Consider the following 22,970-nt stretch of genomic DNA (forward strand, 5'->3'; position numbering starts at 1 on the left):
CAACGTCTTTAATCAAGACCGTGATGGCGTATTCGAGCGATAAATACAGCGTTATTCTCCCAACGTACAACGAAAGGAAGAATTTACCCGTTATTGTTTGGTTATTAGCAAAAACATTCATACAAGCGTGAGTATTCACTCTTATATAGCCATCAGCTTAAATATACAGCCATCTCGACTGGGAGGTAGTTATTGTAGACGATAATAGCCCAGACGGTACACAGGAAATAGCCAAACAACTGCAAGCCGTTTACGGAAATGATAGAATCGTTAGTAGATCTAATAACACTCTCTTTCATCATTGATAGCTATCTAGTTACTCAAACCACGAGCAGGGAAACTAGGATTAGGGTGAGTACACTGCACTGCTATATACATTCTACAACTATTTTAGAACTGCTTATATCCACGGTCTACGCTTCTGCACCGGCAACTTCGTCGTCATTATGGACGCTGACTTCTCACATCATGTGCGTTTTAATGGTAGTTTTAACAAGGTTTTTGACACAACAATCAGCCTAAATTTATACCAGAATTTATCAAGTGAGAATACCGCTTCAGATGATATCATTTAACATTTTTCAGACGTCAACGCGAGAACGATTATGATATTGTAACAGGTACGCGCTATTCTACCACTCAATCAGGCGGCGGTGTATATGGCTGGGACCTTACGCGAAAACTTATATCCCGAGGAGCTAACTTCCTCGCGCTCACCGTCTTGCAGCCGGGTGTATCAGATGTCACAGGTTCATTCAGGTGTGTTTCTCTTTCCCCTTAGCTTTCTCATTGACCTTTTCAGACTTTACAAGAAGGAAGTTCTCCAGGAACTCATAAACGCTTGCCAATCGAAAGGTTATGTCTTCCAAATGGAAATGATAGTCAGAGCGAAAGCTTCAAAACTCAAAGTGGGTGAAGTACCAATCACATTCGTAGACAGACTCTATGGTGACTCCAAACTCGGTGGATCAGAGATAATATCTTATGCTAAGGGTATTTGGTCATTGTTCAGTTCTATCTAAGGTAATAAATAACGTTAAAAGTTTATAAAACACCGCCTATCTTCCTTCTATCTAGGTCTTCGTTGATAGCGGTGTGTAATTGTTTTGAAATAACAGCAGCCCTCTCGGTTGCGTGACCGAGACAATCCAATACCGTCTGTGGTGCGAAAGTCGTTCCGCCATTCTTCGTAATTGTGAGAACCTCCTTTTGTGGTGTAGTAGTAATAGTGAACGTCGCGCTACTGAGCTGTGACTCGAGTGCAGTTGGGTCAAGTACTGCATTATCAAAATCGTCGAAGAAGACGTAACTGAAACTGATTGGAGTGTGGTTGATGGCCAATGGGACAGGAACGCGCTCGTCTTCTGAGTGATACGTCACTTCATTACCTATTACCGTTGCATCAGGCCTTCTGAAATGCAATAAAGCCGCTGCAGCTGCGATAACACCTGCATCGATCAAATTACCATCATCTGATATGTAATGTAGCGTCAAATTCAATGACCAAACTTTCTCTCCTCCGATTATACACAATGCTTCTCTGTCGACCATCCCGGACCTTCTTATTGCCTTGTCTAGCTGCCTATTCAGCGTAGCTTCTTCTTCGGCTGTGTTACCTCTCATCCCTGGTTCATAGAATGGTGTAGTCATTGCTGATAATTCGCTCGATATGTTAAGTTGGCCTTCATATGGTCTTTCTGGTGTTGGCTGGGTGACGGTGCAGCTGACTGATGACATTACACTACGGATGTTTAGATATAGCAGCATTTATTTAATAATTACTCACGAACACTCTCCAAGTTTGATAGTAACAGAACCCAGTGGCTTGCCAAACTGAATTTCAATAGGACGACCTTCAAGGAGAGATCTACCGTCTAATCTTTTATTCTCTTTTAAAGCATTAACTATAAATTCCTTATTATTCAAGTTTACATCCAATTTACGGACCATGATGCTATTTAGAAGTAATAGTATAAGACAAACGAGTGATTAAATAAACAAAATACTATATTCATGAGCAGAGATAAATTATCCAATTACATTTTAAAGTCAATTTAGCGACGTCTGTTTCCACCTTGTTGGTTCATAAGGATAGTCAATATTCTAATAAAGAGGTTGATAAAGTTGAGTTCCAATGAAATTGACTCGTTGAGAGGATCGTAAGGGATAGGTGCACCACCTTCGATCATTCTAGCTTTCTGGAGTATTCTTTGTGTATCGTAGAGTGTGAAACCACCGAAGACTGCCAAACCACCGTAAAGACTGACATTTGAAGCTGCGTTTGCAACACCAGCACCTAAATTATATCAGTAATAACTCCGTAACAAAAGACCATACTCACCAACTCTAAACATTGGAATCAAACTTGAGATAGCAATAACAACACATCCAGCAAGGAGAGGGCCACCGAGGTAGAGATAAGTGTCATTCTTGCTGGTAGCACCAACGTATGATAAACTACCAATTACACCAGCCGTGTATAAACCAGCTCTAACCATGAGTGCAGGTGGGGCAATATAGAGCAATGGTGAGAGAGTGGCAGCTTGTGCGGCGTTAAAGAGGAACCAGAAAGCAGTTTTACCGCCTTTGTTATCTGGTGCGACAGATCTTAAACCCATAAGTGAACCAATTGAACCAACGAGAGAAATACCTGCAAATGCCCACGGATTCATGCTCATAAGTCTAGCGGTGACGTTTGATCTGAACAAACCAACGGAGAAGGCAGTGACGGTAGCTAAACCACCACCTAACCAAGTGAATGTCTCGTTCAAGTATTTAGCTTCAAATGGCGACAAACCGCCCTCTCTAGTCTCACGATTGAGTACGAAGTGGGTACCAAGGATGGTGCCACCGACGGCTAATGCAGCGGTGACGTACTTTGACTTAGCGTCAGGAGACGTGTTAAATCCTGACTTAGCTTCCTCGAAGGTGTATCTAGCGGATGGGTTGTTGTTGAAGCCGCCACCACCAATACGTGGTAATAGACGCTTTGAGGAGCTGCTAATGAAACGCTGTTGTATAGCGGCAGGCTGTAACTTTAAACAGCCTGTCCGTTGTACAGATTTGCTGATAGATTGTATTCCAACTTTAAACATAAGATGATGGTTACGTAAAAACGCTCATTATCGAAATATGTCGAATATTCCTGGAAAAGACGGTGAGCGAATAAAATAAAATGTTTTTTTAGTCATTTATTAACAATATTTAAGTTGATCGTAACCAGGTGTGTAGTTATTCTCTTATAATATCTAATTTACAGTATTTAGGAAGCCACAATCTATATAGTCGGTATATTGTCTTATTTAATAATATATCTAACGAATTACACAGGGAAATATCCCGGAAGCCGTCTCCGACGCCATCATATGGGAACTCATGTTACAAGCTGGCCCAGTCGCAAGTGTGCACCTACCAAAGGATCGTGTATCAATGTCCCATCAGGGCTTTGGTTTCTGCGAGTTTGTAAATGACGAGGACGCTGAATACGCCTGTAAAATCATGAACCAGATCAAGTTATACGGTAAACCAATCAGAGTAAATAAGGTCAGTATCTCCTCATGTACAATATCAGCGCCTATTAACAATCCGCAGGCATCAACAGACAGGAAACAAATCGATGTCGGTGCTAACTTATTCATTGGTAACCTCGATCCAGGTGTTGATGAGCGTTTGCTCTTCGACACATTCTCTACATTCGGTTTAATGATGGATGTAGCCAAAGTGAGTGTCTGCAATACTATATGCATTCCTCTTACGCCATTCAGATTGCTCGTGACGACACTGGCTACTCAAAGGGATACGGCTTCATCCAATATAACGACTTTGATAGCTCAGACCAAGCTATTTCGGCTATGAATGGACAATACCTCATGAACAAGCCATTAACAGTAGACTATGCATTCAAGAAAGACGGTAAAGGTGAAAGACACGGTACAGAAGCAGAAAGGATGCTTGCTGCAGAAGCTAAGCGCAATAACGCTCTACCAATGCCAGGAGCTATTCCTGGACAACCATTTATGCAATATCAGGGTATGTTCGCAGGTGCCCTATCTGGAAATGCACCTGTCATGCCTGGCCAACCAGCAGCCACCCCTACCCCTTATGGTTTTACTCCTGTTCCTCCACCAGCACCTTATGGATTTAGTTAATGATGTGTACTATAAATATTTATTGTCTTGCTTAGGATTGTATTGATTAGATTGTGGCGATTGTCTAAGGAAAACAAATTGCGTCGAAATCGATTGTCAAGACGGATATAGACTTTACTAATGAATATATACACAGCCTTAACCATTAAGTCATACACTGGCAGCTTCTTGCGTATCTCGGTGACGTAGTCCAAGCATATGCCCGAGATCTCCCCAACGAAAGTTAAACGGACTGTGGCAAATGCCGAGAATAAGTGACATAACCGAGAAATGTAGTAGTGATTCTAGATCATGGCGCGGGTGTCTCAATATGTTAACTTTAATTTGTGGCAAAGATAACGCAAATAGCAAGTTGTTGCATTGTAGATTATATAAATTACTATACGTTTTCTATATACTGTGATTTGAACACTTCGTAGTTTTTCGTAACAGTTGTATGTCTGCGTTCTCGTGCCTTTATTTGGGGTATTGCATGTGAAAGAATACAGACGAGTTTAAAATATCAATGTATACAATTAAACTACTTGTTTCTTTGTATAGCGCCAATCGATTACACTGTTCGGTCTAGCCAAACAGAGAAATCACCGTGACCGAGGAAGATTATAAGAGTATGCGATAAATGAGCAATATTGTAATAAAATACAGCAAAACTAATATATGTTTACCTATTATTGGCTTAATCGGGAGAAAAAAAAATGTGCCCTATATAAACAGATTGGGGATGAGGCTATCTTGATCAGTCACTCTCAACTCAGGACAAGAAAGCAAAGCAGGACAACATTAGATATGGAGTCAGCAAATGCTTATATAATTACGCCTCCATCGAGCGTTGCAGAGCTCTCTCCACCGCTCACGCCAAAGCAGCAAGCGGAATCGGAAGCCTACATTTCTGACGCAGATCTCCCACCAGCCTTGAACCCAGACACAGACCGTAAGTTGAATCCTTTATCACCATTAAATACACGTCTAATATCCAAAACAGGTCCAGTCGATGCTGATATCGAAGATAACTATGTACAAAGAACACTAGCAAATGCTAAACCAAAGCCACCAATTACTTGGTCAACACTCCTTGGAGAGGTGAGCATATATTTACTTACTTTCGCTCAACTAACGATCTAATCAGATAAACTATATCTCCACAGCACTCATTGCTGGCGTACCATTGATAACGATTTACGGTGCAATGACGACAGAATTGAAGTGGCAAACAGCCATTTTCAGTGTACTTTACTACTTCTTCACTGGTTTAGGTATTACTGCGGGATATCACAGATTATGGGCTCACAGAGCATACAACGCATCAACACCACTTCAATATTTCCTTTGTCTCGCTGGATCGGGAGCTTGTGAAGGTTCAATTAAGTGGTGGTCCAGAGGTCACAGAGCTCATCACAGATACACAGACACTGAACTTGACCCTTACAACGCCCACCGCGGTTTCTGGTACTCGCACGTCGGATGGATGTTAGTCAAGCCACGTATCAAGCCAGGTGTAGCTGATATTTCAGATTTGATTAAGAACCCAGTTGTTAGATTCCAACAGAAGCATTACGTCAAGTTGCTCTTAACAATGGGCTTCATTGTTCCAACTGTCTTACCTGGTTTATTGTGGGGCGATTACCGCGGTGGTTACTTCTACGCTGGTGCTGCTCGCTTATTGTTCGTCCATCACTCTACATTCTGCGTTAACAGTTTGGCTCATTGGTTGGGTGAACAGCCATTCGATGACAAGAACACACCAAGAAATCACTTCATTACTGCTTTATGTACTGTTGGTGAAGGTTACCACAACTTCCACCATCAATTCCCAATGGATTTCAGAAACGCTATCAGATGGTACCAATATGATCCAACCAAGTGGTTCATCAGCGTTTGTTACGCATTGGGATTAGCCAGTCACTTGAAGATGTTCCCATCAAACGAGATTAAGAAGGGTGAATACACTATGGAATTGAAGAGATTGGAGAGAGTCGGAGAAGAGATTAAGTGGCCAATTGATTCAAATGAGTTGCCAGTCATCTCCTGGACATCATTCCAAGAACAAGCTAAGGAGAGACCATTGATCTTGATTCATGGTTTCATTCACGACGTTTCATCATTCATGGATGAGCATCCAGGTGGAAAGCACTTACTTTCAAAGCAAATTGGTAAAGATGCAACGACTGCTTTCTTTGGTGGTGTTTACGACCACTCAAACGCAGCCCACAATTTACTTGCAATGATGAGAGTTGGTGTTCTCGATGGTGGTATGGAAGTTGAAGTACTCAAAATCGAGGAAGCACAAGCAAAGAAGAAAGAACAAGCGCTTGCGATTGTCAAGGATATTGAGAATGAAGATGAGCGTAGAGTCGCACACGAGAAAGCAATGCAAGATGTCAAAAGGATCGAAGAGGAAATGCAAAGTGCCTTGCTAAGATCACCACCAGAGCATATCAGAAATAAGAAAGCACAGGATTACTTCCCACCTTCACAACAACTTCACATAAGGAAAGCAAAGTGAGGGTTTGTTTCAAAACATTTACGATTTTTTCTTTTTGGTTATCGAGCAACGTGTATTTTGCTTTTTGCTTTTATTGATTATATAAGTACATTCATTATAGTAAAAAAATATTATTCTTCAATTAAATCCTCCTCATCGAACTGATCTTGGTCGTTCTTTTGTGATTGATGTTGACGTAATTTAGCTAGGTATATCTTCAAAACTTGGCTGTAATTTTCGAATCCGAGAGCAGACATTGAGTGTATAAGGTCTTCTCCATTGATAGTCTTTCTCTTCTCTAATAAACACCTGTCTTGTGCCTCAGAAGTGATGAAAGAGATAAACTCCGAAACGCATTCTTGCACGGATTCTTTAGCTTCTTTAGCAATTTTAACGTTATCAGGTAGAGATCTCTTCATTATCCTCGCCACATTCGCTATCTATAAGTATAAAATGAGTGTGAGTAGATGAAAAAGGTGATAACTAACAGGTAAAAACCTATCTTGCTCTTTAAATTGACCTAATTCAGTCTCTGTAAAGTTTGGCGTCTGACTTAGTGGCTCTATTGGACCTATAGGAACAGACATCTCTTGATAGTCAACAGTCAAGAGATGTCGAATAGGATAGTGAGCGATGTCTACAATGGAGTTATAGACGATGTAAGCAAGAATGTCAAGTACGATTTTGAAGAAATGGGTATTGAGGACGTCGTATTACAAGAATTAATAAAGGTCAGTATAGCAATTATCGTATCTTAGAAAGCTGAACTAGTCACAGATTTGGCACGATAAATTAGAAGCTAGCAACCAACAGCCAGATAATAAGGATGATTTGTTTGATAGTCTACTCTCACAGCAGCAGCAACTTCAACAGCAATCTAGCAAATCAAACAACAACAATAACAATAACAACGATGACGACGACGATGACAACCCATTAGGCTCCTCAGACGATGATAAAAAGAAAGGCAAAGACGCGGATGAGGACGCTATTAACTCAGATTTGGATGATGACGACGATGAGGAAGATAATGATTTGGATACGAACAACGATATCGTACTCTGTTTGTACGATAAAGTGCAGAGAGTAAAGAACAAGTGGAGAATGCAGCTAAAGGATGGTATTATCTCGATAAACAACAAGGACTACTTGTTCTCAAAGTGTTCGGGTGAATTCGAGTGGTGATCAGATTATTTATTGTATTATATTCTATTATAAATTAGTACGCCAAGTACTCCCGTCTAAATTTACCCCCACACTCCTCTTAGCCTCCACCATAAGGGTAATAGATGTCAAATAATTTGATAGCCCTCTCAGCGAATAAATTAGTCTTAATAGATGATTTAGATCAGTTTAGCGCTATAAACTTACAAAAATCGCTTCAATTGTTAGTACAATATGACAACAAGTTGCTATTAGCTGGTACAGACGGCGCTTTCTCATTTGATAACGCGCTGAACACCTTAAATCAGTTAGTTTTACCCGTAACTTCTATCTCTTCTACCAATTTAGAACCAATTACCGCTGTAGATGCATCATCCAACATTCTTTACTTTGCACGCGAAAATAACTTATATTCGAGCGATATACCAACAAAGCGGATACAACTAATCTATCAGGGCCATACAGGTGTTATTGTCGGTCTTTCCTTATCTAGAGATCAGACGCATTTGGCCAGCTGCTCAAAAGCTGGCGCTTTGATATTACATAGTATACACCAACAAACTTACAACATACTCAATTATCACCCACGCGAAGCTTTGTCTTATCTTTCATTTTCACCTCATTCTAATAATATCCTATGCACCGGTACATATTCAGGTAGTTTACTCATACACAATACGTCATTTATTGACGACTTCCCTTACTTAATATTTCCAAAATTACACCCATCGCCTATAACGGCGATCGACTTCTCCCAGGCTTCCAAGAGTCTTGTTGCGAGTGTGTCTCGGGATGGATGGATAGCTGTTGTCGACCTAGATAACAAATCAGTAATTAGAGTTATAAGTACTGGATACACACTTAATTGTTTGGCATTCGAGGGTGCTCTATTAGTCGCAGGAACGTCAGACGGTCGAATCTTGGTGTATAACTTGCGATCGGGAAACGCACCGCAGAATATCCAATGTTCGACAGAAGCAATCACTGGAGTAGTCTTTCAGAAAGACAAGCGGAAGTCTTCTGGACTAAGATCACGCGACTATGCTGTCCATTTCGCTGAACCCCTAGTAAAAGATGACAGAGGCGAGCAGCTCACAAGGGTAAAGAAGAGCAGTTCAAGTGGAAACCTCAGTCTGTTAGGACATAACAGACATTCAACGCACTCAACGAGCTCGCTCTTGAGTCAGGTCCAACCCCCAGCTCCACCACCTAAAGACCTCCCAGTGTACATGCCTTCCAGTGCGGGTGCGCTGCGCCCACAGGCAACACTCTCTGAGAAAGTCCACAGTGACGAATTATTACACAGTCGTCCGCGGAGGACGTCAACCAATCAACCACGGCCCGTGAGTATGGCAACGAGTAATGACAGTAACCTGGCAACCGTGAACGGTAACCTCAATGCAACTGTTCCACGCAGACGTCGGCATAGTAGCCGCTCGGAACGTCCGCGAGTTGAAGATCTTGACTGGCTCAAAGAGGCACGCGAAGTACGTGAGAAGCACAAATACACGACGTCCGCTCCAGTTAGCTACCATAATACCACAAATCTCAAGCGGTCTGGCAGTAGCGCATCTTTGCACCACTCAAGGACGAACTCATTGGATAAGGTTGATAAAGTGCAGAATCAGGAAGATGCCCTTAAGAAGTTGGTTGATAGTGCGCAGGCTCTCAATCTGAGTAGCGAAATACAAAGAGCACGGGATGTTCTCGAGGTAAGTAGTCTACTTCCCTTGTAAACAAAATTGACAATTCAGATGGATTACAAGTCGAAATTAGAAGCTTGCACTCAGGAGATACGCAAGCTACGCTCAGAGAATGCCCTATTAAGAAGAGAGAACGACAGACTGCGGCGGCAGTCGTAAATTATGTCATTAGCTGTACTATATATGATATCTATACACGCGATTCGTTTGCTAGCCGTCACCTGTCGAGGTTGATAGAATCCTAAATGATATTAGTGGAATTATTATTAAGACAATAGGACGTACTTTGAACTTGCTCTTGAGATGTACTTTCAATTCAGACATGTTCTTCTCACAATCGTCTGCCGCACTCTTGAGCTCCTCAATCGCTGAGTCAAGGGATTCACCATCAGCCTCAATTTGCTCCTGTGCTTTCTCTAGCGAGATGCTCACGAAAGCGTCTCCAAGCTTGTACCTACACGCATGTCAGTGTCTTCTCACAAGCGTATAAGCGCGTACAGCACCGGCGCATCCTCATCAGCGAGTTCCAACTCCATAGAAAGATCATCAAGCTGCTCGCGCTCAGTCTGGAACGTGTCAGTAGTGCATGTGGTCCTAGAATAACCGTACAGACCTTTCTATCAGTAAGGAGTTCCTCTATATCTTCCAGGCGTTTATTGTATTTCGAGAATGCATTTATCCTCGACTGGTCCTCTGTAGCTTGTTAGTTTTCTCAGTCTACATTCTAATGAGACAAAACACACCCCAAGTGACCTCCTCTGTGGCATCTGCCTGTTCATTTCCGAGCTAATATATAAGTATAGACAATATACTGATAATATACCCACCATAGATAACGAGCTCATGACTGTCAACCTTGAACAGCATCAACGAGGGCGAAAATGATAAGAATAGAGGACAGTATATCCGGGATTAACATACAGAAAACATGGCTAATGACGCAGCCAATAAAATACCTCTACATCTTTGGAGTATGCTTATCAATCGTATTGTTAGCCCCACTATGGGCCATACTCGATTATCCGCTCTCGAATCGACCTTCACCGGATTGGCCATTAAGCAGATGTATACGCATACGCGCCTTTAGGATGATCGAACCCACTATACCCCTCTGCGCATTCGACAGAGATCTGGGACGTTTGCCGACCCATATGCCTATCGTAGCTTTACTTAGGAGGTCTAAATTCAATTGGATACCACCTTTATCTGGAAAATGGCTCAATGAGTGGCTCTCGAACTTGATAGATAGTGTTGAGAAACTGCGTATCACAAATGAGGAGGAAGTTGGCGTACTTAATGCACGCTGGCTAATGGATTATACTCCTAAACTCGAGAGCTGTCGCCCTACTCAAATACCGGGATATATGTACTTCGATGAGCGGGTGCTGCCTCTCACAGCCCGTGATGCAGGCTACCCGGTCGGAAATGACGAACGAGTTATGCTACAATTCCATGGTGGTGGTTATGTTGTCGGCAGTGCACACGAAACGGACTCAACCGCGCCTCTTTGCAAGGATTTCATAAAGTACAATGCCGTGCAAAGGATATATAGTGTCGACTATCGTTTAGCTTGGTATGCACCATTTCCAGCAGCGCTGGTAGATGCTCTCAGCGCATGGGCGCACCTCGTCGAGGATCTTGATATACCAGCTTCACAAATCATCGTCAGTGGGGACAGTGCGGGAGCAAACCTGGCACTTGCTTTGACGACATACCTCCGTGATAATGGCTTTGCGCTCCCTGCAGGCCTTGCCTTACATTCTCCCTGGACGGACATGACATTCTCCCGTCGATCTGAACAGTCGTTTAACGAAAACAGCAAGACAGATATTCTCGAAAAGACGCTAGCACCCTACGCTGTGAAGATGCTCACTCGTTATGTGGGTGTGGATATGATACACTCGCCCTATCTTTCCCCTCTCTCACGGGAAAACTGCAAACGTAGTGAGACATTCAAAGGGTTCCCACCATGCTTCGTTATCGCAGGCGAGTGCGAAATGCTGCTTGACGAGTGTCGCGATCTCCATTTGTCTCTCGTGAAGGCAGGTGTGAGGTCATCTTTCCATATCGTCAAAAGGGGCGTACATGACCCTGCGATGTTTGATAGTTGGCAGGAGCCTGAGAGGAGTGAGATGTTTCTCTCTTTAGCAAGGTATGTATGTTGTTAATACAAGAACGATTTGTTGATATACTATATAGCTGGATCGACGGATTATTCAGAACGACGAAAGACTATGGATTAGATGAAGAGGTGTAAAATGTAAAATGTAAATGTAGATTAAATTCCCAATCTTTCTTCTAAAGTTTGCTGCTGCCTGCGTCTCTCGTTTGCCTCAATCGCGTTGTAAGGAGTGTCAATAGATTGTCTGGTCGTATCTTGCGGTTTACTTGATTTATTCTGTAAGTCTTTACTAAATTCTAATAAATCCTGCTGAGTGAGCGTTATCTCGGTTGGATTCCGTCGGAGCATTCTGATTGGTCGGCGAAAGAAGACGAATTTTGCGCTGGCCGCGTCACTTCTTTTTCCTCAACAGCCAAGTGCATGCTTCTTACTGGCACAACTTCTGAAGAGTTCGTCATATTTTTATATTATCTATCTTTCTAATAAACTATTAGCTACATTTCCGACGCAGTTTACAAATCACTCAACTACTAAGATGCTTTTCAAACAATTCAACAAGCTTACTACATTCAACCATATTAGAAAATTCGCCACGCAAGTTTCGCAGTTCACCCCTGCAACTTTGCACCTCAAGTCTGGACAGTCCTTCACTGGTAAAGCTTTCGGCGCTGACAAGTCTTCCTTCGGTGAAACCGTCTTCACGACCTCTGTAACCTCATACACAGAGTCAATGACAGACCCTTCATACAAGGGACAGCTTCTTGTTTTCACTACCCCTCTCATTGGTAACTATGGTGTGCCACTCAACCCATCAGGCAAGGATGGTAGATACACACCAGAAATGTTCCTCGAGAGCTCCGGTATTCAATGCTCTGGTGTTATTGTCGCAGACGTCGCTGAGAAGTTCTCCCACTACGAAGCCGTTGAAAGTCTTCACGACTGGTGCAAGAGACACAATATCCCAGGTATCACTGGTGTAGACACACGTGCTATCACTACCATTTTGAGAGATCAAGGTACTACTCTTGGTCAAATCGCTGTTGGTGAATCTCACAAACAGTCACCAGAAGAATACTTTGATCCATCACCAATTAACTTGATAGCCGAAGCTTCAACTAAGGAAGCCTACACACTTAATGAACAAGGTGATGTTCATGTCGCAGTTATGGACTTTGGTTCAAAGGCTAATATTATTCGTGCTTTATTGAAGAGAAACGCAAAGGTTACTGTTTTGCCATGGGATTACGATTTCTATAGCGCTAGAGACAACTACGATGCATTATTCTTGTCAAATGGTCCAGGTGATCCACGTCACGCATCAGTTGCAGTTGAAAATCTTGCTCAAACTGTAAAAGAATGGAAGAAACCTATCTTCGGTATTTGTATGGGTCACCAATTGTTGGGTTTGGCAGCTGGTTTGGAAGCATACAGAATGACCTTCGGTAATAGAGGACACAATCAACCAGTTTTGGCATTGTCAGAATCAGGTTCAATTAAAGCTGGTAGAGTTTACGTCACATCACAAAACCATCAATATGCATTGAAATTAGAAGAACAATTCCCAGATGGTTGGGAGCCATTCTTCATCAACTGCAATGACTCATCTGTTGAAGGTATCAAATCAACCGATAAGTCAGGTAAACAAATCTGGGGTGTTCAATTCCATCCTGAAGCATTCGGCGGTCCTTTAGATACAATAGATATGTTCACAGACTTTGTTGATGCTGCTAAGAAAGGTAAATCTATTTAAATGATTCCATAACGGAGTCTGTACATTCATATAGAGATTTTAAGTGAGAAATGCATTCTTTTTCTAATGTTTCATCTGAGCTGTTTTTGTGTTGTTGTAAGCATTGGTCGTAGTTGTTGATGATTGAGCCACATTTCTCTTTGACAGCCTTGAGTTGTGGTACACTGGAATGAATATTAGTAAAGTAAGACTATCGAGTGTCGCCATTACCTGTTGTCTGCACATTTTGTAAGTTCATCTCTCTGTGGCTTACAAATAGCATTCCAATCTTGCTGTTGATTTGATAGTATACAGGATTGGTATTTCTCCAATTGTTCTGAACATTTTTGTGAAATGGTAGACAAACTACTGTCCATTTTGCTGTTAAATAATGACTTTTTGGAACTCAAGCCAAATAAAAGAGTGTAGGAGTCTAGAGGAGTACAATAAAATAAAAAAATTGGATAAATCTAAATTAAAGGATGATTATTATAAATTAGAAGTTTATTCAATCAATATCTTGAATAAGTTTGGCAAGAAAGTTACAAATAGGCAGCGGGTTTTGAGTACAGCCAGTGTATACTTGAAGAGGTTCTATTTATTTAACAACTATCTAGAAACTGATTTATATCTTATTATAATTACTTGCTTATACTTATCCTCGAAAGTCGAGGAATTACCCTTATCGATAAAGTATATAACAAATGAGTTTAATAAGCAATTTAAAACGACCTACAAGATACAGGATATTTCTAAAATGGAGTTCAACCTTATAAATGATTTGGATTATAATTTAGTGGTTTACCATCCAGATTTCAGGCAGTTTCATCTCGAAGACAAAATAAACAATCTTTGTTATTACATCTTGAACGATATCTACAAAACTAATCTTCTATTACTGTTCCAACCATATACCATATCAATAGCAATTATAGTATTCGCTTATTCCATACAAAACAATACCGAACAATCATCTCAGCTGCTATCACAACTAAACGCAGATTTGGATATTATACAATACATTATACAAGAGATATTGAAATTATATAAATTATTACCAACCATAGTTGATAATGATATCTATGATTTGTATTTGAATTCACATTTTTAATTTTATTCTTTTTTATTACACACCGAATTCTGCTCTTTTCGGTGAATTCTATGTTGAAAAATTCTATAAACCTACTATCAAAATCTATTAGAAGAATGTCTACAGTACCATTACCACAAGATTATAACTCAGTCTTATACAAATCATTAGCTCAAGCTGATCCTGAGATTGATCAAATCATCAAGGATGAAACTCATAGACAATTCACTGGTTTAGAGTTAATCGCTTCAGAGAACTTGACCTCTTTAGCTGTCTTAGAAGCTAACGGTTCTATCCTTTCAAACAAGTACTCTGAGGGTTTGCCAGGTGCAAGATACTACGGTGGTAACCAACACATTGACAGATTAGAAAGATTGTGTCAACAAAGAGCTTTAGAGGCTTTCGATTTAGATCCAAAAGTTTGGGGTGTTAACGTACAACCATACTCGTACGTCGTTCCTTACTAGACTCATGACTCAGATTAACAACTAATACAGCGGTTCAACAGCTAACTTTGCTGCTTTCACTGCCTTGATCCAACCACAAGATAGAATCATGGGTTTGGGATTACCAGACGGTGGTCACTTGACTCACGGTTACTACACAGCCAAGAAGAAGATTACCGCATCCTCAATCTACTTCCAATCATTCCCATACCAAGTTGACAGATCAACCGGTTTGATCGATTACGAAACTCTCGAAACCAACGCCAACCTCTTCAAGCCACGTCTTCTCGTTTGTGGTGGTTCCGCTTACCCAAGAGACTGGGATTACGCAAAATTGCGTAAGGTTGCTGACCAACACGGTTCATACTTGATGATGGACATGGCTCACATTTCTGGTCTCGTTTCCGGTAAAGTTCAAAACTCACCATTCGAATTGTGTGATGTCGTCACCACCACAACCCACAAGACTCTCAGAGGTCCAAGAGCAGGTTTGATCTTCTTCCGTAAGGATAAGGAACCAGAATTAGAACAAAGAGTAAACTCATCTGTTTTCCCTGCTTGTCAAGGTGGTCCACACAACAACACAATCGCAGGTATTGCCGTCGCATTAAAGCAAGCTGCTTCACCTGAATTTAAAGAATACGCAAAGGCTGTCATTGACAACTCAAAGGTTCTCGCTGAGGAATTAGTTAACTACGGTTACAAATTACAAACCTCAGGCTCAGATAACCACCTCGTACTTTGGGATTTACGTCCATTAGGTATTGCTGGTTCTAAGATTGAAACTATTTGCGACTTATTGCATATCACACTTAACAAGAACGCTGTTGCAGGTGATACCTCTGCTGTCGTTCCAGGTGGTGTTAGAATTGGTACTGCTGCATTAACATCAAGATCAATGAAGGCACCTGAAATGAAGAAGGTTGCTGAATTCCTTCACCGTTCAGTTCAAATCGCTTTAGAAGCTCAAAAGGCAGCAGGTAACAAACTTCTTAAGGACTTCGTTAGAGTTGCAAACAACGACGAAAAGATTAGTCAAGATGTTAAGGCACTTAACAAGGAAGTTCACGATTTCTCAACTCAATTCCCTCTTCCAGGTGTACCAGACTCATCTGTAATTCAACCAGCAAGCGTCTAAGAAGTCTTACATCTTGTTTAGTTTTCATTTATCATTTTATGGGATCATCTTTCTATGTAAAAAAATATAGTTTTTGGAATATATACATTTCAACATGTTGAATAAATTATTGCTTTTATATTATACACCTTCAAGTAACATTCTTTCACTTGCTGCCTTCCTATTATGTTTACAACTAGGTAATTGGTCAAATATAATTGTCTCTTTTTGTAGCTTTTGAGCAAGTGGTGGTGATAACACTACTGATTGAGATTTAAATTGCGAATGTTCAAATACATCTTCTAAAATTTGTCTATTTTGATGTTTATACTGTGATGGAGTTGGGTACGATACACTATTATTGCTATTATTACTCTTATTACTATTACTGTTGGTGTTACTGCGACTATTAATAACTTCTTGTGAATCTGGTACATGACTTATATCTGCAACTTCTTGTGTCGCTTTGAAGAAAGCAGTGTCGTTACCATCATCACCTGCTATAGGTGGGAATTGACTTTGTGATAATCTGAAACTAACCTCCTGAGATACAATTGGAGGGTCAATTTGAGACACATTTGGTGGCTCCATCTGAGATCCATCCCGAACTACATTCGGTATACTTGATCCTATACTAACCACAGAATATGACGATGGTGGTATATCTCCCTGACTATGTATTCTATTTGAAGTTTGATTATCTCCCGATATTGGTATTGATGAATAAGGCGAGCTGATATGACCTGACATCGGTAAATTAGTTATATTACTACTCTGTGTATTGTCTAATGCGAACGCCTCATCGTGTTCAAGCTCATCGTCGAAATCATCACTGAATTTTAGAGGTGCCTTGCGTATATTCTTATATTGCTCACTTTTATGACGCATCCTCACACCCTTACCAGGCTTGCGTATCTCCATGTCCTCATCTTCTTCTATTACTACACTACTGCTTGTATGTAGAGGTATAGGTGTTGGAAGTGGTTGTTCAGATGATACTAGTGATAACTGAGATGGCTGAGATGGTTGAGAATTAATTTGCGATCCTGGCTGTGACTTTGAATACGAATCTGATTGTGGCACTACTTCTGCTTCTGGCTGTTGCGCTCGCTGTGATACTATCTTCAGTTCTGATTGAGAACGCGTGCGCACCTGCGCTTGCCTTCGCATTTTCAGTTGCGATTCTTTCCAATGCGCATACATGGTCGTAGAGGATACTGGCTCAGGCTGTTGCTCTTCCATTTCCTGATTTTGTTTGGTTAGATTCCTGGTCACCTCAGCTTGAGAATGTTCTTCTGTAACCATTGATGTATCCGAACCATTGAACTGTTTTGATTGCTGATTCGCAGTATCAACCCTTTGAAGGCTCTCCCTTGATTTATCTCCGGCGCTCGGTAGGAAGAACCCAGGACTAACACTTTGGAGTACTGGTGCTGGTGTTTTATCAAGATTACTTCTGTTATCGCTAGATGGAAGAATGTCCCTCCTACTGTGTTCTTCTTTGTTATTTCTGATGGTAGCTATTTGTGGCCGAGTGAAAACCTCTTCAGGTATCTTTGGTGGCTGTTTCTCAGATATTTGCGGCTCGTTAGAAAGCAGTAAGGATGATACAGGTACAGATTGGGAAGTATGGACAACCTCTGGCTTAGCAACCTCAGATGTTGATCCTGTGGAATCTATGTCCATCTTTTCTTCTCGCGCCTGTGCGTCATGTGAGCTTTTAGCATGGGTGCGTGAAATTGACTGTGAAGTGAAGTAAGCTTCATATCCCATAGGTTTCACCTTAGACTGGTTGACTTCTCTAACTGCGTCTGGGTCAAATACTAAACTATGTTAATCACACAAAAAATCAGATGATTGAGTGGTCTACATACCTCCTTTCCGTGCCAACTCCTGTTGTTGATCTTCTGACATCCAGCAGCGCTCTTCATCGAGTGTGAAGTCCTAAATCGTGTCAACGGAGACATCACCAGAGCGGCACACATACCAAAGGCCATTGAGAGTGACGGAAGAGTGTTTTGTTCGGATTATGCACAATTCTTTCCTCCTTGCTTGTTTTATTCTCTTCCAGTTTTACTTTCTCCTCCAGGGCTGGCTTCTCATCAGATTTTGAACCTTCAATCTCGTCTTGCGTTGCATTTCTTGATAGCTGCTATCATTTTACTCAGAAAATAACCCATAAATCATTATACACTAACCGCTGTCTCGGATCGTGATCGCATAATGCTCGATTTCCTAAGCAGGCTCGCAGCCGAAAGACTGGAGCTACCTGATCGTCTTGTTTTATTGAGCTACAAAAATAATCTAGCCAAAAGTACCTACAATTGATTCCTCACAAAGTCAACAATGAGTTGCTCGGCCATAACGTCTTTGGGATCGCCAAAGACAGGTTCACCAAGGCAGCCTTCGTACGTAAAAGAGTCTACGATTAGATATAAATGTGGTTTCCTCTTGATGCCGCCTTCGACTTGCTGCTCGATGATAGCTATCTCTGCATGCCATTTACGCAAGAATACAATAGAACCGCTTAATTGTGTGAAACGTAATTCAGCTTCTGTTTCGAAATTCTCCAAAGCAGATTTTGTAAAGTAACAGGGGATTTTGTCGCGTTTATCACTCGCTATTGCCCACCAAAATTCTGATGAATCAGTGTTATCTTCAATTGGTTTACCAGCCCTCGATAATTTCCTGTACTATCGTACACTCTACGTGAGATGAATGTTAAGGGAATACAACGAAACGCACCTCAACAAGCTGCAATTTCTTTGGTTTCGTTGGGTAGTTCTCAATTTGGAGTCCAGTCCATGTGTACTCCTTATAATACTTTTTGAACCAATCTACGATCCAAGACGATAAGCTATCCATCTTGAGTGTTGCATAACAAGGATGATTATACTCTAAATTACGTCAAGCAAAGGTTTTATGAATAATTCAGGGTATACTATGGTATTAAGTTACAATAGACGCGTTGTAAAAGTAACCAACTGTAGTTCTGGGTCTGTACACCGTTTACGAGAATATCAGGTGCTTCAAAGATATTGTAATGATCCATAAGAATATTTATATTAGTATTAATATAACATACCACCTTGAAGATTCAATTTCCAACGCCGACATTTATGACAAACGATTTGCAACTTTTGTCATTAATCAAGCAATTTGAATATCTCAGTAAATTTGGAGACGAATAATGAGATGAGAAGAACTTATCTATGCTAGATACATTAAGGTAAATACATGAAGGCGTAGTTACTGAATGCTATACACTCTGTCACTTCTGCGTTGACTCGTCAACATATGTTGTCATTAAGAAAAATCCCGACATTGCATAATTTTGTATGCGAAGGTACAAAACAAAGTTTCCTATATAAACCAGAGAAACCTATAAGTTTATTTTTGGATTTATGTGTTGATAGACATATATTCCTAGAAATTTTCGAAGCTAATTTATCTGTATTCTTTACCTAATTATAGCCAACGATAAATATTCCGCACGCGGTTCGCGAAAAAAAAAGGAATAAGGTCATACTAGGAACATAAGTAAATTTGTTAAGAGGAGAAAAGATCCATTCTTAAGAGAAGGTTAAAGGAAAGTACAAATTAAATAATTTTAAAGAGCGTTATTGATAAGAATTAAATTAGAAGTAAGAAGTAAGTTGCAGTGTAATAATGATTAATTGTTATGCACAGTTAGTTGAGATATAACAGATCTTGTTCTTCTAACGGTCTTCTTGAACGGGTTAACAGGAGGTTGCAGTTCATCAGATAAATGTTCGACGGGTGCCATATCCGCTTTGCTTTTTACTTTATCATTTGATGATACGAATGTAGACTTCAGAGGTGACGCGGTTTTTGGTTGGAATAAACCTCCAAACCACTTCGGAGTTTTCAGATTATTATCGAATGCTTCAGGATCGCTATAATCTTTTGGTGTTGCAGGGTTCACTATACTTGAGGAACGCGTTCTGGATAACTTAAACAAGTTACCTAAACTTGATTTGCGTTTGGTTTGTTGATTGGTAACGAATGGTAAAGTATCTCGGCGTATATTCAGATCATCTTGAACATCTGGAATATTGGTGTCATTAAATTCTTGTTTATTAGGTGGTGCACTGTGTACTGGTATAAAGGTTGATTGATTGGTAGGTGAAATACCAAATTGATCATCTTCCTTCGAATGTTTATGTGTATTTAACAACGATGGACTGAAAATGTTTAATTTGAATGATTTATTATCATCCTCACTGTTGACTGGCTGTTGATTTTTAGGTCCACCAAATCGTAAGCCGAATAAACTAGGTTTACGATTTGGTTGTTGGTTATGCTTAGAAGAATGATCAAATGATTTTACAGTTCGAAGAATCTGTTTTGTCTTACTTGTGTTACCATTTGAATTAGTCTCTAATGCGCTTTTTGGTGGAAGTGGTGGTGGTAAAGGTAAATTATCGCTAAGGGGTGTCCGTTGACCTGATACAGATTTACTTATTGGACGAGGAGGTAAGTGATTACTGTTTCCGCTGTCATCTGATTCAACACCTGAGTCATCATCAAGAACGATTTGAAATGGTTTTTGGAATTCAAATAAATCAACTTTAAGCGATGCTGGAGCTGGCTTTTTGCGTAATGTTCTATTTCCAAGCGGAACATTAGAATTTCGTAGCGGTGACTCAATTGATTGTAGAACAGGAGAGTCATCAATGTTTTGTTGTTCTCGCTGATGTTTACTATCAATCGACCTCTTCCTATTGAAACTAATGGAACTTGCACCACTAAACCTGGATCTGCCCATACGATCTGATGATATAGAAGGTGGATTGAAATTCTCATTGGCCACTGGAATTAATCCACCTGCTGCAATATCAACATGTCCTATACTAGCAGCAATACTTGCCGCAAAGGAAGAAGATGGAGTGTCCATAGGAAAGTTAAAATGAGGGGACTCTTCGATTTGAGTGTTTGGTTTCTTGAAAATTTTAGTATCTAAAGTATCGGTGCTACTTTCTAATGGTAAACGTTTTGATGCAGTGCGTACTGAATTTGCACGTAAAACTTGATCCTCTTTCATTGGAGATTCTATACTTGAGTGTTTTAAATTATATTCCGGAATATTTTCATTTTCTTCAAATTTATTTTCATTGGTTACTTCACCAAGTGCAGGTTTACGAGCTTTATGTGGAGTAGGTGCTTTTGGACGATTCTTATCACTGAATGCGACATCATTAGGATTATAATTTTCATTATTTTCCGACAATGGCTGACGTTTGACCGGTTCTAATGGAGTGTTCATTGATCTTTCACCAAGTGCTGCCGGCTTTGACACTTGTAATTGAGCTGGTTGACGATGATTCTTCGTTGAATCCTGATTACGTTCCCATGCTCTACTTTCGTCAGATGCGCCGGCTTCCATTTGTGCCAATTCTTCCAAGGATCTTCTATCTCTGAAACGTTCAAGTAACAAGTACAACCGCTTTTCTATCGTATAACTATATAGTATGATTAATTGCTGTAATTTAAGGTTAATTGAACTCACCCTTTTGTTGTTAAACGAGAACGAATGGTTTCTTCACTCTCACTTTGACAAAGTACCCTTATACTACTAAAAATTTCATCATCAATATCTGTTATTTCTTCGGAAAATCGTTGTAAAGATTCATTATATTCAGATAATTGATCAGACTGAAAACTCATGCGTGACTTCTGTGATGAGGTAGAGGGTAATAAAGCTGCGGGTATACTGTCTGTTGACATTGGAATAGGTGGTGGTAATCTGGTGAAATAAGGATGTTTCAAAATTTCTGGCATTGTTATTCTTTCCGACGGATCTGAAGTTAACATCCTCAATAAAAGATCTCTAGCGTTTGCATGTGTTGGACCATCTAACTCATGCGGCATCTCAAATTTACCTAATTTTACTTTGCTCAGAAGTACGTGTAAACTATAATGAAGTTAATCCAAGTGAAAATTTTAAGTATCACACTAACTTCTCGTCATGAAATGGTAATCTACCAGTTAATAAAGCGAAAAGAATGACACCGCAAGACCAAACATCTGCCATATGACCAACATATGGTTTACCTTGAACTACCTCTGGACTTGCATAATGAGGACTACCGCAACTAGTTTTTAATAATTTACGGCCTTTCTTTGTTTTACGTTTAGATATAACGATATCTTCTCCCGCTAGAGTAGCCATACCAAAATCAGCTAATTTGATAGTTTGACGATCTTTCGCTAATAAAATATTTTCAGGTTTGAGATCGCGATGACATAGTGCAAGATTATGAACGTGATTAACAGCATACATCAATTGTTGAAAAAGCCTGAGAGCTTCATCTGGAGGTAAGGCGCGTGAAGGTGGAGGTTGACCAGGTTTAGCTCTTGCGGCATTCTTTTTTGCTCTCTCAACTAAGTGAGAAAACAGTTCACCACCTGAGGCATATTCCATGATCATATAAATATAGTCTGTAGTTTCCCAAACATCATATAAACTTGTAATATTTGGATGATCGATCTAAAAATCAAGGTTAAGGATAAAATACTTGTGAAAAAGAAAAAACAAACAATTTTCATGACAGCAATTTCGCGTTCAATTGCTCGTAAAGCTCTCCAAGGATCATCATGATTTGAACTTTGTTTTGGTGCTAAAGAAGATTTGGCAACAATTTTAATTGCAGCTAATTGGTGAGACTTTCTATGTTTCGCGAGCTTAACTCTGCCTAAAAAGAATGGAATATGAGTGAATTGATAATAGTTAATGTGATAAACCTACAAGCCGAACTACCTTTGCCAATAGTTTTCAATAGCTGCCAAGGACCTATAGTTTCAGGATGATGCTGAGATGTTTGCGAGGATTTTTTTGGGGATTTATTTGACATTATGGTTCTATAGTAATAATCTAACTAATTAAAATTAAATTTCTGAATTAGGTCGAGTTATGAATATCACATCTTCAAAGATTCCAAACAGTCT

At 40.2% G+C, this 22,970-nt stretch overlaps 16 protein-coding genes across 16 annotated transcripts; 9 read left to right on the top strand and 7 right to left on the bottom strand.

The window, feature by feature from the left end:
• Window positions 1–20: 20 nt before the first annotated feature.
• Window positions 21–1,943, top strand: WALSEDRAFT_39978 (hypothetical protein; the record flags this gene model as incomplete). Its single annotated transcript, XM_006959507.1, has 9 exons — window positions 21–127; window positions 170–269; window positions 317–351; window positions 395–470; window positions 518–543; window positions 586–759; window positions 803–1,023; window positions 1,078–1,741; window positions 1,787–1,943. The coding sequence occupies 7 exons, from the start codon at window positions 24–26 to the stop codon at window positions 1,020–1,022; spliced, it is 735 nt and encodes a 244-aa protein (XP_006959569.1). The 3' UTR covers window position 1,023; window positions 1,078–1,741; window positions 1,787–1,943.
• WALSEDRAFT_39981 (exosome complex exonuclease rrp45) lies at window positions 1,000–1,957 on the bottom strand. The gene is made up of 2 exons (XM_006959508.1): window positions 1,787–1,957; window positions 1,000–1,741 (listed from the first exon to the last, which is right to left on the bottom strand). The coding sequence occupies exons 1-2, from the start codon at window positions 1,948–1,950 to the stop codon at window positions 1,045–1,047; spliced, it is 861 nt and encodes a 286-aa protein (XP_006959570.1). The 5' UTR covers window positions 1,951–1,957; the 3' UTR covers window positions 1,000–1,044.
• A 43-nt stretch (window positions 1,958–2,000) lies between these two features.
• Window positions 2,001–3,105, bottom strand: WALSEDRAFT_33378 (hypothetical protein). The gene is made up of 2 exons (XM_006959509.1): window positions 2,342–3,105; window positions 2,001–2,296 (listed from the first exon to the last, which is right to left on the bottom strand). Exons 1-2 carry the CDS (start codon window positions 3,093–3,095, stop codon window positions 2,055–2,057), a joined length of 996 nt encoding a protein of 331 aa, XP_006959571.1. The 5' UTR covers window positions 3,096–3,105; the 3' UTR covers window positions 2,001–2,054.
• A 21-nt stretch (window positions 3,106–3,126) lies between these two features.
• On the top strand, window positions 3,127–4,443 carry WALSEDRAFT_33381 (RNA-binding domain-containing protein). The gene is made up of 6 exons (XM_006959510.1): window positions 3,127–3,157; window positions 3,210–3,223; window positions 3,267–3,284; window positions 3,331–3,543; window positions 3,592–3,720; window positions 3,765–4,443. Exons 1-6 carry the CDS (start codon window positions 3,133–3,135, stop codon window positions 4,146–4,148), a joined length of 783 nt encoding a protein of 260 aa, XP_006959572.1. The 5' UTR covers window positions 3,127–3,132; the 3' UTR covers window positions 4,149–4,443.
• Window positions 4,444–4,892: 449 nt separating this feature from the next.
• Window positions 4,893–7,245, top strand: WALSEDRAFT_33386 (hypothetical protein). The gene is made up of 4 exons (XM_006959511.1): window positions 4,893–5,079; window positions 5,131–5,228; window positions 5,275–7,070; window positions 7,119–7,245. Exons 1-3 carry the CDS (start codon window positions 4,935–4,937, stop codon window positions 6,649–6,651), a joined length of 1,620 nt encoding a protein of 539 aa, XP_006959573.1. The 5' UTR covers window positions 4,893–4,934; the 3' UTR covers window positions 6,652–7,070; window positions 7,119–7,245.
• On the bottom strand, window positions 5,184–7,245 carry WALSEDRAFT_47676 (histone-fold-containing protein). Its single transcript, XM_006959512.1, has 2 exons — window positions 7,119–7,245; window positions 5,184–7,070 (listed from the first exon to the last, which is right to left on the bottom strand). Exons 1-2 carry the CDS (start codon window positions 7,215–7,217, stop codon window positions 6,762–6,764), a joined length of 408 nt encoding a protein of 135 aa, XP_006959574.1. The 5' UTR covers window positions 7,218–7,245; the 3' UTR covers window positions 5,184–6,761.
• WALSEDRAFT_69885 (TFIIA-domain-containing protein) lies at window positions 7,223–7,858 on the top strand. The gene is made up of 2 exons (XM_006959513.1): window positions 7,223–7,361; window positions 7,408–7,858. Exons 1-2 carry the CDS (start codon window positions 7,242–7,244, stop codon window positions 7,813–7,815), a joined length of 528 nt encoding a protein of 175 aa, XP_006959575.1. The 5' UTR covers window positions 7,223–7,241; the 3' UTR covers window positions 7,816–7,858.
• A 61-nt stretch (window positions 7,859–7,919) lies between these two features.
• Window positions 7,920–9,656, top strand: WALSEDRAFT_65450 (WD40 repeat-like protein; the record flags this gene model as incomplete). The annotated part of the gene is made up of 2 exons (XM_006959514.1): window positions 7,920–9,506; window positions 9,549–9,656. 2 exons carry the CDS (start codon window positions 7,920–7,922, stop codon window positions 9,654–9,656), a joined length of 1,695 nt encoding a protein of 564 aa, XP_006959576.1.
• Window positions 9,657–9,669: 13 nt separating this feature from the next.
• On the top strand, window positions 9,670–11,965 carry WALSEDRAFT_61004 (alpha/beta-hydrolase). The gene is made up of 7 exons (XM_006959515.1): window positions 9,670–9,738; window positions 9,783–9,951; window positions 9,996–10,063; window positions 10,111–10,190; window positions 10,241–10,283; window positions 10,325–11,649; window positions 11,697–11,965. The coding sequence occupies exons 6-7, from the start codon at window positions 10,379–10,381 to the stop codon at window positions 11,752–11,754; spliced, it is 1,329 nt and encodes a 442-aa protein (XP_006959577.1). The 5' UTR covers window positions 9,670–9,738; window positions 9,783–9,951; window positions 9,996–10,063; window positions 10,111–10,190; window positions 10,241–10,283; window positions 10,325–10,378; the 3' UTR covers window positions 11,755–11,965.
• WALSEDRAFT_29667 (Prefoldin, subunit 4) lies at window positions 9,715–10,342 on the bottom strand (the record flags this gene model as incomplete). The annotated part of the gene is made up of 6 exons (XM_006959516.1): window positions 9,715–9,738; window positions 9,783–9,951; window positions 9,996–10,063; window positions 10,111–10,190; window positions 10,241–10,283; window positions 10,325–10,342. The coding sequence occupies 6 exons, from the start codon at window positions 10,340–10,342 to the stop codon at window positions 9,715–9,717; spliced, it is 402 nt and encodes a 133-aa protein (XP_006959578.1).
• Window positions 11,966–12,026: 61 nt separating the features above from the next.
• On the top strand, window positions 12,027–13,536 carry WALSEDRAFT_39995 (small subunit of carbamoyl phosphate synthase). The gene is made up of 2 exons (XM_006959517.1): window positions 12,027–12,068; window positions 12,114–13,536. Exon 2 carries the CDS (start codon window positions 12,155–12,157, stop codon window positions 13,367–13,369), a length of 1,215 nt encoding a protein of 404 aa, XP_006959579.1. The 5' UTR covers window positions 12,027–12,068; window positions 12,114–12,154; the 3' UTR covers window positions 13,370–13,536.
• On the bottom strand, window positions 13,362–13,725 carry WALSEDRAFT_20815 (hypothetical protein; the record flags this gene model as incomplete). Its single annotated transcript, XM_006959518.1, has 2 exons — window positions 13,362–13,533; window positions 13,580–13,725. 2 exons carry the CDS (start codon window positions 13,723–13,725, stop codon window positions 13,362–13,364), a joined length of 318 nt encoding a protein of 105 aa, XP_006959580.1.
• A 14-nt stretch (window positions 13,726–13,739) lies between these two features.
• Window positions 13,740–14,459, top strand: WALSEDRAFT_40000 (C/H/G cyclin; the record flags this gene model as incomplete). The annotated part of the gene is made up of 1 exon (XM_006959519.1): window positions 13,740–14,459. One exon carries the CDS (start codon window positions 13,740–13,742, stop codon window positions 14,457–14,459), a length of 720 nt encoding a protein of 239 aa, XP_006959581.1.
• A 40-nt stretch (window positions 14,460–14,499) lies between these two features.
• On the top strand, window positions 14,500–16,115 carry WALSEDRAFT_33391 (glycine hydroxymethyltransferase). Its single transcript, XM_006959520.1, has 2 exons — window positions 14,500–14,886; window positions 14,936–16,115. Exons 1-2 carry the CDS (start codon window positions 14,555–14,557, stop codon window positions 16,020–16,022), a joined length of 1,419 nt encoding a protein of 472 aa, XP_006959582.1. The 5' UTR covers window positions 14,500–14,554; the 3' UTR covers window positions 16,023–16,115.
• Window positions 16,098–18,866, bottom strand: WALSEDRAFT_58199 (hypothetical protein; the record flags this gene model as incomplete). The annotated part of the gene is made up of 6 exons (XM_006959521.1): window positions 16,098–17,824; window positions 17,876–17,945; window positions 17,989–18,153; window positions 18,200–18,278; window positions 18,324–18,694; window positions 18,747–18,866. 6 exons carry the CDS (start codon window positions 18,864–18,866, stop codon window positions 16,143–16,145), a joined length of 2,487 nt encoding a protein of 828 aa, XP_006959583.1. The 3' UTR covers window positions 16,098–16,142.
• Window positions 18,867–21,527: 2,661 nt separating this feature from the next.
• Window positions 21,528–22,876, bottom strand: WALSEDRAFT_20809 (Pkinase-domain-containing protein; the record flags this gene model as incomplete). Its single annotated transcript, XM_006959522.1, has 4 exons — window positions 21,528–21,936; window positions 21,983–22,512; window positions 22,563–22,717; window positions 22,771–22,876. The coding sequence occupies 4 exons, from the start codon at window positions 22,874–22,876 to the stop codon at window positions 21,528–21,530; spliced, it is 1,200 nt and encodes a 399-aa protein (XP_006959584.1).
• Window positions 22,877–22,970: the final 94 nt, after the last annotated feature.

Source organism: Wallemia mellicola (genome assembly GCF_000263375.1).
Source record: "Wallemia mellicola CBS 633.66 unplaced genomic scaffold WALSEscaffold_18, whole genome shotgun sequence".
Taxonomy (NCBI): Eukaryota; Fungi; Basidiomycota; class Wallemiomycetes; order Wallemiales; family Wallemiaceae; genus Wallemia; species Wallemia mellicola.